The sequence below is a fragment of the Citrus clementina genome, unplaced genomic scaffold (genome assembly GCF_000493195.1).
Source record: "Citrus clementina cultivar Clemenules unplaced genomic scaffold, Citrus_clementina_v1.0 scaffold_4, whole genome shotgun sequence".
Taxonomy (NCBI): Eukaryota; Viridiplantae; Streptophyta; class Magnoliopsida; order Sapindales; family Rutaceae; genus Citrus; species Citrus x clementina.
This window is the reverse complement of record NW_006262274.1, coordinates 1,384,383-1,399,447: the sequence shown is the minus strand read 5'-3', so window position 1 is coordinate 1,399,447 and position 15,065 is coordinate 1,384,383. Positions and strand designations below refer to the sequence as shown.

The 15,065-nt window shown below is 33.6% G+C and overlaps 2 protein-coding genes and 1 long non-coding RNA gene across 3 annotated transcripts; 1 reads left to right on the top strand and 2 right to left on the bottom strand.

Annotated features, from left to right (window-relative positions):
* Positions 1-4,913: 4,913 nt before the first annotated feature.
* On the top strand, positions 4,914-5,477 carry LOC112099233. The gene is made up of 2 exons (XR_002906039.1): positions 4,914-5,105; positions 5,217-5,477. It is a non-coding gene; the product is annotated as an uncharacterized LOC112099233 (long non-coding RNA).
* A 1,135-nt stretch (positions 5,478-6,612) lies between these two features.
* On the bottom strand, positions 6,613-7,731 carry LOC18045472 (transcription factor MYB73). The gene has a single exon (XM_006435709.2). It carries the CDS (start codon positions 7,663-7,665, stop codon positions 6,808-6,810), a length of 858 nt encoding a protein of 285 aa, XP_006435772.1. The 5' UTR covers positions 7,666-7,731; the 3' UTR covers positions 6,613-6,807.
* Positions 7,732-13,048: 5,317 nt separating this feature from the next.
* LOC18045471 (transcription factor bHLH51) lies at positions 13,049-14,010 on the bottom strand. Its single transcript, XM_006435708.2, has 2 exons — positions 13,655-14,010; positions 13,049-13,552 (listed from the first exon to the last, which is right to left on the bottom strand). The coding sequence occupies exons 1-2, from the start codon at positions 13,988-13,990 to the stop codon at positions 13,049-13,051; spliced, it is 840 nt and encodes a 279-aa protein (XP_006435771.1). The 5' UTR covers positions 13,991-14,010.
* Between the last annotated feature and the right edge of the window lie 1,055 nt (positions 14,011-15,065).

Here is a 15,065-nt window from a genome sequence, read left to right as displayed (position 1 = left end):
TGTTTTTCATTCTGGTTTTTGTTGTACGGTAATCTTGATGGAGCGTTTAGATATATGTAAAGATTTTTTAACAATTTGGAAGGATTTCTACGCAGTATGCTATCAAATAATTATATATAAAGATATTGTGTTTTAACATAAACGTATATAGTTTCTATGAAAAGATCACAACATTAAAACGACAGATGATGTGACATAATGCATTCAACAGATGCCTATAAAAGATCAAATACAACAATCTGTTAACATTTACAATTGGTCATAACACTTCAAATATTCCGACGACCATAAACAGGAAAAAAAATGCACGGAGCTATGTGGAAGGAGAATTTGGAAGAATGAAGAAGCAATTGCAAAGTTGAACAGTTGATGTGCTTGCATTTACGAACCAATTATGTTAAGGCATGCTTGCGCTCTCTTCTTGTTGTTGAAATGTCAGTGAAATTCAGTAGGTCGATGAGCTATCGAAGCAAAGCAAGTAATTATGGCATGCCTAATTGCCTATCATAGAGTGATGGGCTCGGGCTTCCGTTTCTGGGACATTTTCCATGTGATCCTTTTAATTTGTAACCGCCGCAATTAATGTTGGCCCATGATCAGTATTGAGTTTCCAAGTCCTTATCGTTATACGCTTCAGCTCAACATACTGCTGGTCTTCGCTTTGCTTGACTTCCGGTTTTTTTTTTTTTTTGGTAGCCTCAACTTTCACCTACGAAGGTACTGTACTATATGAGGAACACTGATATTTGAATATTAAGAAAACACCATTAAAATAAAAATGCGGTTCGTACTACAATATTACTATAGCACACAAAAAATGATAGTATTGTTCATACTACAGTGTTATCATTTATGTCTTGATGGCAGTGGTGAAGAATAGATAAACATTTTTCATATTGGTCCTTAACAGCTTTTTAATTTTTTAATCCATAATATAATAAACAATGTTCATATTAGTCCTTAAAAAAATTCCTATATATAACAATTTATATCCATTATTTTAGTTAAACCCAAGTTGAAATAAATTTATAACTTAGGCCACTACTTGGTGGTGTCTTCTTAATGGGTTAATATCAATTTTTTCCCTTAGTAACTATAATAATGTGTATATTTTTCACGAAACAAAAACAATGCACGCCTCATAAATACATGTTAAGGAATAAACACATGTAATAGAGTGAGGATAGCAAAAGCGGAATTGATAGGATAGAAAATATTAGATATCGTTCTAAAATTAGATTAAGCCAATGTGATTAGGTTACGATCTAGTCGAAGCATGATTAGATTTCGTTCTAACCAAACGACTCAATGAATTTTTTAATAACGCGTAAAATGAGATTAGATGACTCTCTAATCTAATCGACTCTATAAGAAATCTTTTGATAGATAACCCCACAAGGAATTATAAAAGAGGGGTTTTATTGAATAATTGAATCTGAAATTACAATAATGAGACCTCTCTGTTTATAATAGAGGAAACTTACTTCCGTAAAGTAAACTTACTTCCTTAAGTTAATTTAAAAAGGAAAGTTAAATCACAATTATAATGGAAATAAATACAAAATCACATACCATAATCGATTCTAATTAAAATAGAAAATAAAATTCTAAAATCCTAAATAATCTAAAATAACATCCTACATCATTCTTCCATTCTTAAAAGAAACTTGTCCTCGAGTTTAAGTATAGTCTAGAGGGTGAAATTTGTAATGCAAATCTAAATCATCTTGTAATTCTAACTTATTGTCTTTCTCATCTATCTTTCTCAAAACTTTAAAGATGCCATACTTCATGAATTTCCTTTGCTTGTACATTCTTCAAGGCGAAGATCACTTTTAAGAATGAGCAATGATCAAATAACTCTTGCATTTCCTTAATTGTTGTTCAATACGCTTTCCAATAGTTTTCACCTTTTCAATCAAATCTTTTTCAAGCACAATTTTTTTTTGTCTTCAATATGAATAGGTAGAACCATTTCAATCATTTCAGGTTCTTCAACTTGATTTTGCTACACAACTTCGATCATACTCAAGAGTAGGTTGTTCTTTTTCATTAAAAATCTCAGATAGATCAATAACATCGTCATCTTCAATGATTATCTTGTTGTCCAAGGAAACATCATGCATATTCTGGCACAAATTGTCAGGTTGAAACTTTAAATCAATAATAAATTGTACATTTTCTTCTGACATCTCACGTGAGTCTTCTTCCTCAACGATAAGAGAACTCATTTGTACATTTGTAGGCACTTTCATAGAGACATACCATTCCTTGATTAAATCCTGGACTTCGTCAAATTTCTTAATCACATCATCAAAGTTTCTTTGTCATTGTGATTCAGTTTGCAATTTGATTTGCTTGGCTAGATGAATTACATGTTGAAAAGTATAGATAATGTATATAGGCATCCTTCCTTGAATATATAAATCAAGTCCTTTCACAAATCTTATAATTGTATTCTCTTTAGGTTCATAATAATATGTCCGCTCATAAAATTGTTCAAACTCATAAACATAATCAGAAACTAATCTCATACCTTGTTGTACTAAATAATAATCAAGAAGGATAAACTTAGATTGCAAAATCTGCTTCCTATGGTTCCATGATCGAATTTTGCATTTGCCTTGGTTATGTCAAGAAATTTACAACTTATCTCACCGTTCTAAAACACTTAGCTTAATTTACTAACAGCAAACTATACTTGCTCTTGTTTAGGCGTGCTGCCAAGCTATACTTGCTCTTCTTTAGGCGTGTTCAAACTCATAAACATAATCAGAAACCAATCTCGTACCTTGTTGTACTAAATAATAATCAAGAAGGATAAACTTAGATCGCAAAATACGCTTCCTATGGTTCCATGATCGAATTTTGCATTTGCCTTAGTTAAGTCAAGATATTTGCAACTTATCTCACCATTCTAAAACACTTAGCTTAATTTACTAACAACAAACTATACTTGCTCTTTTTTAGGCGTGCTGCCAAGGTATAAACCAATGCCCAATTTTATCCAACCAATCAGGAAATTTCTTTAAACGAGTGTATGTAAATAAGTTCGCTCCATGATAAATAGGAGGGCAAGGATGGTAGTTTCCATTTATGGTCAAATTTTCACACAATGATAAAAATATAAAAAAAAATATTGGGCAAAACTTGTAAATAAGCAAAATATAGTTTACTAGTGACAGTGATTGAAAAATTAGACAAAGATGAGTGGATCTAAAAGATTTGAGGTTAGTGAGTGTGATGGCAATAGCGATTTGGCTCAAATTGTTGTGGATTAACCAAAAAATTAAATTGAAGTGGCGGCAGTTGATGGTTGTTCGTGGCAATTTATGGCTATGCTCAAAGGTAGAGGGCAGTCGGATTTTAGTCGGCAAAGGATAAGGATTCTTTTGGTGGTGGTGGTTAATAGTGGGGCAGAGGAATCAGTAGTGGAGTCACAAGTTTTGGGTGGCTATTGTGGCCGTTTTATGGCAGCGATTGTTGGTGGGGTTTAGTTAGGTTATGATTGATGGTGACTAGGAAGTCTCATGGTGGTGTTGGTTGGTGGTGAAGGCGACTAAATGACGGTGGTTGAGTGGTGGAATATGGTGGGTTTTGGGTGTTTTGCGGCGATTATAGGCAACGGTTGAGGACGGCGATGGTTGGGGTTTGGTCAGCGGTGGCTGGTGAGGTTGGTGGTTGTGTTGGCCGACGGTGAACGACTAGTAGAGAGGTGGCAGCGGTGGTTGTGTGGCGGCGACTAGGGTTTTCAATTTTGGGGGTTTTTTAATTTTTAATTTTTTTGTGTTTTCTTTAGTGGTGGATTTGGTGGGGATAGATATGGGTATCTGTAAAGTTATGTAATTCGCACAAAACTGCTATGATACCAATTAATAGAGCGAGGGTAGTAGACGTGGAATTGATAGGTTAGAAAAAATTAGATATCGTTCTAGTATTGGACTAAGCCAATGCAATTATGTTATGCTCTAATTGAAGTGTGATTAGATCTTGTTATAACCAAACGATTTAATGAGATTTTTAATAACGCATAAATTAAGATTAGATAACACTCTAATCCAAACGACTCTACGAGAGAGATTTTGATAGATAATTCCAGAGGGAATTAGCAAAGATGAGTTTTATTGAATAATTAAATTTGAAGTTACAATAATGAGACCTCTCTATTTATATTAGAGGAAAATTCATTTCCCTAAGGTAAACCTACTTCTGTAAGTTAATTTAAAAAGGGAAACTAAATCACAATTATAATGGAAATAAAATACAAAATCACATACCATAATCGATTCTAATTAAAATATAAAATAAAATTCTAGAATCCTAAAATACGTAAAATAATGTCCTACACCAACATGTTGTGTTAAAAAATCTATCCACAATTATGTTGTGTTAGTAGCCATTAATCAACCATTAATCATGTGGTAAAGAAGTTATCTTCAACATATTACATATGTAAGTAGGAGTTAAAGTTCTGTGAAAATTTAAAGTGAGATGTTTTTATTTTTTCCAAATAAAATTTTAAATTGGTTCTAGATATTTGGATTACACAATGATAAAATTATCTATACAAAGTCCCAATATTATTCTTGCATGAATAATGATGTAGCCTGTAGGTACAAAATTAATACAAAAATCTATAAGAAACAAAAAAAAATTGCCTTATAGTGAAATTTTCTTTTGCCTCGTAGTGAGATTTTTTAATTATATATTGATGGTGTACTAACCATACTAAGTATATCATCAATTGGAATATTGGATGGTAAATCTTCATGTTACACCTGATTTTCACCCAAGCAAATGGTGCACCTATATGCAAGAAACGGGGTGTATTTAATATAATGCTGTAGAGCATTTAGCATCGTTCGTTTATGATTCACGAAGGACCTCGTTGGTTAAATTCCCACATAGCCCAATCTAAAAACTATCCCTGGCCCATTACCTCATCAACCATTATCAAACATTCTCTAGGGTTTTATTTACCCTATAAATACACAGCAAAGCCCTGAGCTAACAGTCCTTTTCTCTCGTTACCGCAGCCTCAGTAAAGCGATTAGGGTTTGAATTGAAGAAGCCAGTTTCGGAAACTTCTCACCATGAGAGCTAAGGTAAAGCTTGATCAATTTATAAGTCGTTATCTTCTTTTTTTTCTTTTGTTGCTAATTTTTTTTTTTTGTTTATCAATATAAATTTGTGTTTTTGTTTTGCGTGTTTTGCAGTGGAAGAAGAAGCGTATGAGGAGGTTGAAGAGGAAGCGCCGAAAGATGAGACAGAGATCCAAGTAGTCTTATTCCTTAGTGCGGCGTCGTTTTTTAGCTATTTTGTTGCTTTGTTGTTTTGCCTATCAATTAGTGATTTTGATGTTTTAATTTCATGTTTTAATACATTTTGTTGATTCCAGTGAATCACTTTATTAGCTCTAAATGGGATTATGTTTTGCTTATTCAGAATCATATTGCATTCTATATCTTTTGTTTTCATTTTATTTTCTTCTGTCACTTTTTAGCTGTACTCATCGATTTAATCAAGTGGTTAAGCTATATCCATCTCTTAAGCTTATAAATAGGCCGTAGATACATGTTATCCTCCGGATTAGGCATTACTACACGAATTTTATGAACATTTTGTGTTAGTAAAATGTGTACTGGGACAATTTGGACTCTCAAATGTCATCTTGAATTTATGGGGAATAAGGTAGGGGAATATGGAGGCCCTTCAGAAAGTCAGATGATCGACCATACTCATCTCGGCCATAAGATTTAATTTGCGGGGAGTTAGGATGATCTTAGGAAAGTCATACTCACTGCATCCATAAGGTGAATGAAGATGGTCAAGCCAGGCCAAAGGAAAAGAAAAATGATTTGAGTGCTGTGTATGACGTTATCCTTCATTTTTCCTGTATTCAATCAAGTAGATAGAAGATTTAAGTGTTTTCACTTCTTAAGACACTCAAGTATTGAGGAGATTTGTCTACTGGTGTTGTCACTGGGCTAATTTTGCATTGAAGTGTAGCGGCTTAGTATTTCCCAGGATGGGTTTATGCTTTTGGGTTTTACAGTTAGTCATTGAAACTGCGTTGCTTTCTGAATTATTATGGTAAATGTTAGAACAGTTTCATGGCCTCCCTCTCCTGTCAGTGTGTGTGATTGATGGCAATTGGATCCTTTGCTCAGGGTTATCTACACGAGCGCACTTTTGTATGCCCTACAAAATTTTCAAAGTTCCAATATTTTTCAAAGTCAAAAATTGCTCTTTTCCTATAGTATTCAGCATCATCTATAGGCTATGGCAGGAGGACACTGCAGCAATTCATTGAAATTGCTCAATAGGCCAAGGCACTCATGGTTATATATTAGATTATGATGCCATCGGCCTGGCAGGCTAGATATATGCTTTCAGCAATTTATGCTTTCGAAATACATGCAAATGGATCTGTTACTGACGTGTAAGTAATGTCAGATCCTAATAAAATCGTTCGTGACAACATTTCGAAGGGGGCGATCAAAGGAAAATTTTTAAGACATTTCGGAAAACTCTCGAAAAGCAGTTTGCTGTAAACTAAATAGTGGTCATGCAACTGGTATTTTTTTCCAACTGTTACACGTTTCATGGCAGACGAGAATCTGCATTATAGTCTGAAGGCTAAACACTAATTCATATACAAGAAAAGCTGGCATTAACTCTCAATTAGCCCAAAAGGGACCCTAATGGAACTGGAAATTCATTACCCACAGCAGCAGCATCAATAAAACCAAAAACAAAAGATCAAAAATAGAAAAGTGGGACTGGTAGTCCTCAAAAAGGGTGAAATTATGTGTCCTTTTGGACCGAAAAGCGAAGCCCAGCTTGAGCCCGTAGACCATCAAACTGATTCCTAACCTCTTCCGCTATCATACGCCGCATAATCGTGAACAAACAGGACTCCTCCATCTCCATGTCCACCGTACACCTGTCCTCTCCCTTCTCTTTCTCAATCTTCCCACCATCACCATCGCCATCACATTCCTTGTTGATCTTCAATTTCTCCTCATCCTCCACTTTCTCCCCACCGCTACCCCCCAAAACGACACTCTCCCCAGGCGGCGACAACGTCAACAAAGTCTCGGGCCCAACAATCCCCGCTTCCACATTGTAACTATCGTGCTCCTGGGAGACACGTAAGCATTGCCTCTTGATGCCTCCCGAGTCAGAATCCGACTCAGCACTAGAAATATTATTCTCGAAACCCGGCCGCTTCATCATCACCGAGTTCGACTCAGACGACGCGGACGACAACTCAGCCATCCGCTTCCTCCTCAGAGTCGAGTTCCAATGATTCTTAATCGCATTGTCCGTACGTCCAGGCAACGAGCGAGCAATGGTGGCCCACTTATTCCCATGAACAGCGTGAGCTTGAATAATGATCGAGTCCTCCGCCGGCGTAAACGGCCGGTGCTGCACCGTCGGGCTGAGCTGATTACACCAGCGTAACCGGCAAGATTTCCCCGAGCGACCAGGAATCCCCGAACTGATCATGGACCAATTTCTGGGGCCGTGTTGCTCGACGAGTTTGATCAGAGTGGCGTCTTCTTGTGGGCTCCACGAACCCTTGATGCGATCGTTGTTATTGCTGTTGCTGTTAGTGCTGTTGTTGTTCATAGAAGAAGAAGAAGTAGTGCTGATCATCATAATGAAATTGAAACGAAAACAAATCACGAAAATGATGAATCAGAAAATGGAAAAATAAAAAAACATTTTTTTTTTTTTAATTTAGTTTGTTGATGGAATGAGGAGAGAGGTTTGGTATGGGGTTATAAGATGATGGGGTTTAACCGTTTTCAAAAAAAAGGGTTGTTGGTGTGAACCGTAAAACCGCTGCGTTGAAATAACGACTTTGCAAGTTATCTGCGCGTTTGTTTCTGTTTCTTTTTCGAATTTTTACGTATTTGTATATTTGCTTTGTAAATGGCAATTTTCATTTTTGTATGGTTACTAACAGTTGGACCCTTAGCTTTTTATGTTTTATAAATGAAGGTACAGTTTTTTCATTTGTGTCTTACAAGTCCCTAACGGATTCTAATTGAAATAAGAAAATGACCAAGTTGGCCTTGTAATATTGAACTTTACAATTGATATTGGTGGGTGGTGGTAATATTTTGTGGCATAAACTGCCAATTCGAATACGAGCACAACATGAATTAGTGAGTTTGGATAATATATAATGACACGATTATCAATTATGTCCAATGTGATAATTTATATTATCTTTTAAATAATCGTGATCAAGTCCGAGTTAGAGTTCTTGACAAATAAATTCTTTTGTGAAACAATCAATTCTTCAACTAATCATATTAATTTGGATAAAAATTATGTCAAATTTACTTATTTTCTGTTCAATAGAACAATTTTTTTTTTTAAGTATAGCATAAGTGAAAAATTAAATATTCTACCGTCTATGATAAAAGGGTTTGAACTTCAATAGCTCAGTCCACTTCTACTACCTAAGAAGTTTTATTAGTTAAGCTAATTGATACCCACAAATATAACTATATTATATCATAGTTAGATTTAGATTAGAATTAATTGATTAAGAACTAGAAAATAAGATACATACATACATAAGTATTAAACATGCTAAATAGCTAGTGATATGAGTATGGCCCACATAACTCGTTTAGTACTTTTAATTACATTTATGCGAGAGATTTTGTCATACAAATTGCTCAATTTCCACCCCTAATTACAATACACCATAAAAGGGGCGTTATTTCAGTTATTTTATCAAGATCATATTTAATTGAGGATTTATTTGATACCAATGGATAAATTATATCCTTTCTTGAGAAATATTTAAAAGCTGTGGATTTAGATGTTATTATCCCAAGATATATTGCTATTAGTAAATCATGGTTATTTAACTAAATTTGTATTTTTAATTTGCTTGGAATCATGTACAATTGGTTATCACATACAAGCAACAATTTTATAAAATGCGTTCGTCTACGCTGATAAATTAGTACGTATTTATAAATTAACAGGTTTAATATAACGGGTGGGAAATAACGGAATTATTATTTGCGCTCAACGAACGGCTTGGATTTGACAGCCCCGAAACTGTGGCAGTTAGGTTTCTTATCCTATCGTATAAATTTTGAAATTGAAAAAGAAATATATATAAATAAAAGCAAAAAAAAAGAAAACGGTGACATAAGAAGATGTAACGGACATTCGTGGATTACGGAAGTTTGGTGATGAAGTAGAGAGAGAGGGTTGACGGATCGTAACGTCTTTTTTATTTATTTTTTTTTCAGTTAAATATGAATATGAGAATATGGGTGGATAACACTGTATGGTAGAGCCGTTATTGCCTTAAAAAGCCAAAATTTGTCCCACTAAATGCAAACCGGTGAAGTTCATAGTGCTTTTATTATCATTAACGGACACAACCGATTAAGATGCTTTTGGAAGTGCCTTTTTTTGGTGAAAAGGCATTTTAGTTTGTAATGTTTATCATAGGCAGAATATCGCATAATGTTGATGGGTTTCTTTCTCCCTGAGTGTGTGTATGTATAAATTCATTTTCACTTAAAGGCGCCCTCTTTTTTTTTTTTTTAATGCGGACACATTGTTAAGTCATATTATTTAATAGAGTTAATTCCCAATATACTATAAAGTTATGTAGTTTAAAATAATAAAAATTAACTCTATTAAATCATACGACGTAAAAACATGTTTGCATTAAAAAAAATAAAGGTGTTACCCTAGACTCTATATAATAGATATATGTATGTGTGTGTAATAACTCTCTAGTGAGAACATCTTCATTTTAATAAAGTAAGGATGTCACTAACTGACGGAAAACACTAATTTCAATACACTACCTGACAAAAAAAATATGGTTTCTAATATATTAAAATTTATTTTTTTTTCGTATTTTAGTGCACATCCTCACTTTAAAAAAGTGCGGGTGAGTTCTTCTTTAGTGAAATCACTAAAATATATAAAAAAAAAACACAGATTTTAATATATTAAAAACTGTATTTTTTTTTCTTTTAGCGTATTGAAATTTATACTTTTTAATTTTTGTTAGCATCCTCATCTTAACAAAATGAGAATATATATATATATATATATATATATATATATATATATATGCATGTATGTATATGTATATGTATGTATGTATGTATGGACAAACAAATTGTCCCAAGGGTTCAAGTTTCTCTCTTGATCTAATTAACCCTCTACTTCAGACATCTTGATTGATAGTTAATAACTTAGAAAATAATGAAGGAGGAAAAAAAAAGGAAAAACACTTCCATACCCAATATTGTTCCAAAAATAAAATAAAATAAAATTTTTACACTATTTTTAATGGACATTCAAAGCTTATTTTGTTAGTTATTTTTATTTATTTAGATGGAGATAAGAATCCTAATTATTATATATAATGCTCGCTAAAATTAATGTACTATAACATCGACTAAGATCAATAATATACTATGAGATGCTTCTATCTCAATCGAAGTAGAATTCACTAATTGAAGAATATCTGAATATTCACGTATAAAATAGTGAAGACGTAATTATTTATTGGGACAAACTTTAGAGGCTTGAATATCTTATTTTATATTCTCTGAAGTATCTATAACAACATCACCAAATGTTATAAAATAATAATATTATTATTAATTTTATTTTTTGGGAGATAGTACCTTTTCATAAAGCTTAGTATTTAATTTCTTTGATTTTAAAATTTTAATAGAAAAAATGCATCTCAGCCAACTCAATTATTATTTTTTCTTAATTTGGTTAACATTTTTTTTTATTACATGAGACTATTGCTAAAAAATATAACTCATATTACATGAGAATATAACTGATATTTATAAATTAGATTATTATTGGGATTAGTTTACATCAATTCTTATGAAGACCGCCTAAATTTTTGTCATCTCTAATATTCGAAGGACGTCTACTCCACTCACATTTCGAAAGAGAAAAAACTATCGTTACTCAAATTGAGGAAGGAAATAAAACCTCCACAATACATTGTGGGGGCTTGAACTTATGATCTCACAATTGTAATGTATGGATTCTAACCACTAAGCTTTAGCCTAGTGGCTAATTTGGTTAACATTTTGACGTCAAAATAATAATGATTTATCATGAAAGCTGTAGCAAAATCCGCAAAATTTTAAAAGTATGGGTATTTTCATCATAACTCTGACAATCACGATCATGATGTATGAGTTTCATATGTTGTCCATGATAATGGTATGCAGAAGCGCTATGGTCCTCGAATAAACCTTCAACACAAGATGCCGTTGCATGGCCCCATCCATTAGATGTAATAGTTGCATTTGCTTTCCATTCATTGGATGGAATGAAATATCTTTTTTATACGATGAGCTTTCTCTTTGCTTATTTTCAATTTGTTTAATGAGTACAGGGATAAATTTTACCTACCATTAATCTTTGGTCAATTGCTTCGTGAAATAATGGAAGAAACTTATTATCGGTCCTCGGATCAAGCATGGTTTTGTTTTGTTTTTTTAAATTAATTCAGAGGGTGACTTGATTTAAAATTTTGTGCATAATTTTTAAATAAGAATAAGAAGGGAAACCAAAACAAAAACGGAATTATAAATAGTTGAAATAAGAGTCTAGAGAAAATAGTTAAACAATTTGTATCACCATTGTGGCAGACAATTGAAGCTTCAGGAATATGTATCAAAGTCAATAATGGAATTGTCATCATTCAAAATTCGTTCTATTGTATCATAATATCGAGGAGGAAAGCGAAAGGTTGCCGCTCATGAAACAAAAAATTGAAAGTGGTGATCACACATGAAATTCACTTATATGTATAATGGAGAAAATCCGAACGTGATACCTTACATTTCACCTGGCTATTGTGAGAATTTGGTGATTTTGCATTAAAAAAAGTGATGACTTTGGGAATACTACACATAATTGATATATGTAGCAAGTAGTGGCCATACAATTGTACAACAACGATTTGTATGTACCCAATATGCGCATAAATTTATTACCTGAAGGAGACACAAAAATCAATGCACTGATGAGAAATAGTTTTAAATGTGTACCCGCGTTGGACACCGCCAAATTCAATGGAGGGTTTTGGATCCGTAGTGGTACTATTTTAGCCATTGAATGCATAATGAATGTTGTGGAAGAAAAGAATTATATAATATTAAATTTTTTTAATAATATTTTATATAAAAAAAAAACTGCACTTACTAAGGATGTGTTAATATTTCCATCCTATGTGCCGACGTGCACTCGTATATTTGATTATCAATTTTATAATTCAGAAAATTATTGATTATATCAATCTACCACCTAATAAATGAATGTCACTATGTTTGAGATTGTAACGATTAATATACTAATTGAAAAGTATAACATTATGTGTAATTTATTTGATAGATCATAGCTGTATCATCAAAGTAAATATAATCGATAGATAAATATCAAAAGAGTATTATTAATAAGGAGAAAAACTTGAATGGAACGTACGAACCGCATCAGCGCAGTAAGCCTACTGATGCCTATACATGCATATTGAAATTAGTCTATCAAACAGTGGAAGGAAAAGAAAATCAAGAACTGGTTTTTATTGGATGTTCATATTGAAAATTTTCATTGTAAAGTTTCTCTTACTTGTGAACTTACATTGGTTTTAATCTTAACAGTAATGTAACGTCTAAACATTTCTACTAAGGGTCCGGCTTTTGGGAAACTCCAATAGCCGTATGATCATAGCCATGCCTTCACGGTCAAAAGGAGTGGCTATGACCGCACGGCTATTGGACATAGCCATCGCCTTCCAAATATCTAATTCTACGCTCTTTTTAAGCCTTTTGCACGCAAAAATTGTTATTATTCTCTCAAATCCAATCTCAAGCTCAGGTACTAGTTAATAGGACAAAGCATGTTTGAATTGTGATATCTCAAAAGTTCATTAAGAAATAAGTAAAAGGGAATAAAGGATACACCAAAAGAAAATTTGGAAACATATCATTAATTTTTTGTCATGAGAAATTAATTAATTATGATAAGGCAAGAACAATCTCTGCCTCTTGCTTCTAATGCGACAGTTTGATGCCATTGATGAAGACGATGACATTCTACTTAGAGCCAAATGTAATGCTTGCTTCAAACGTCTACTTAACGAAACACTCTCTTGATGATCACAAGCATCTTTATTGCAAAGAACCAAAATGCTTTTGATTCTTCCACCAACACTTGAAATATCAGCTCTCACTGTTGTTAGCCCGAGGCCCTTAAGCACCCTTATGATTTCTTTGTACAATTCTGGCTGATCATCACAGCTGACAGAAGCTTTGATCAAAGTATCCCCCTTGACTTTGTTAATGGAGCTTCCTGCTTCTGTTTCTGCCCGTGCTTCTGCAGCTTGGAAAAGCTCACACTCAACAGTTACTTCATCAACTTCCGTTGGAATTGTTAATGTTTTGCTCACTTCCATTGCTTTTAGCTTTAGGTCCTTCACATGCTCTATCGCACTTCCCAAAAGTGCTGCCTTGTCCATCTGCAGATATAACAGTTAAAGAATGTAAGTACCAAGTAGAAGCAACTTGGGAATCAAGCACTTTCTTTTTTTAAGTGCTTCTGATCTGCTGCAACACCTCACCTTCTCGGACTTGGGGATTAGCTTCCTTAGAGTTGCAAGCTGAGCATTAATTCTATCTCGGCGCCGCTTTTCAGCTTGACTGTGGCTCTTTGAAACAGCAGTGGCTCTGTCTTCTGCGACTTCTTGAGTCATTGGATTAATATTTGACCATGAATAAGGAAGCTCGTGAAAGTGATGATCAATTGAATTTGAATTTGAATTTGAAGTAGAAGCTGATGAATTAACATGGGGTGCTGGTGTTTGCTGCAGCCATGTGAGTGGAAAGTTGGAATTAGCAGCCCAATAATTCATTTGATCAGGGCAGGCTGTAGCAGATTGATGACTAAAGTTTTCCATTGCCAATGCAACAAAAAATCGTACTGAAATTTAACTGCAACCATTTGAGCTTTTTTATTGGGCATCTTGCGGTTGCGTTATTGCTACTGTTTTGTGCACTAATAATGGGTGTGTGATATTCATATCTTGATTGTGATTGGTGTGATATCTTGTAGCCTTCAATTGGTCAAAAGAAATGAGTTTTGGCTCTATCCGGCTGTCAACCTCAAAGCTAATTTTTTTATAACTTTAAAATAATAGTGAAAGATTTTCTTCGGATAAGAAGTTACGTGAATGATTTTCCTAAGGTATCCGTTTTTCCCCCCTTTTTTTTTTTAAGCCAAGTAGTTTGTTTGATCTAATTACAAATGTTAATACATTACAGATCGTCTATTTTTCTTATAGAAACAGACATAAAAATTTCAAAATTTTTCTTAATATATACATATATATGGACATCTCTCACTTTTTTTTTAAAAAAAAAAAATCACATAGATCTCTTCAAATTTGTAAAACGGTCACCACTATGATATATTTAATAATCCTAAATAAACCAAAAACAAAAAAACAAAAAAAGGTATATGTGTTGATTGTTAATATAAGAAGAGTCTACATATAAATTATATGAAACAGTAAAAGTTCACTTTGTCATTTTTTTTTTCTTTTTTCTAATAAACTTATCCGTGACCATGAACTACCCTTTTCTTGAGATTAAAAAGTCATATTGAATTGAACCCACTACCATGTTGGTGGGTTCCTCTAGGCATCTCTTGATGGTGTTATTTCCAAACACTTGATGATCTCATCCTCTCTCTCTCATTCGAGGTCCTTTAATTTGCTGCTGCAGCACAAAGGAAGTCATCTAAAAAAAATTGGCTGCTTTATTTCTTGTCCACTTTCTTTTGCTCACTCTGAGCCCAAGATAAGGCTATTTCTTTGGTGCCCTACACAACACAAGCAAACAAGAAGGGCTTCAATTACGATAACAAGTTGGATTCTTAAATGTAGGGCCCTGTTCACACTCCAAAAGGGTTACTCACAATTAAAGAACTTTAAAGATTGATACGACTTCTTATCAACCACTCACTCAACAACA

Bases quoted from the DNA above. Each gene is read 5' to 3' on its own strand.
- LOC18045472 (XM_006435709.2), bottom strand. From the start codon at position 7,665: ATGATGATCAGCACTACTTCTTCTTCTTCTATGAACAACAACAGCACT.
- LOC18045471 (XM_006435708.2), bottom strand. From the start codon at position 13,990: ATGGAAAACTTTAGTCATCAATCTGCTACAGCCTGCCCTGATCAAATG. The intron at 13,553-13,654 runs GTGAGGTGTTGC...TTATATCTGCAG, and splicing joins TAATCCCCAAGTCCGAGAAG to ATGGACAAGGCAGCACTTTT.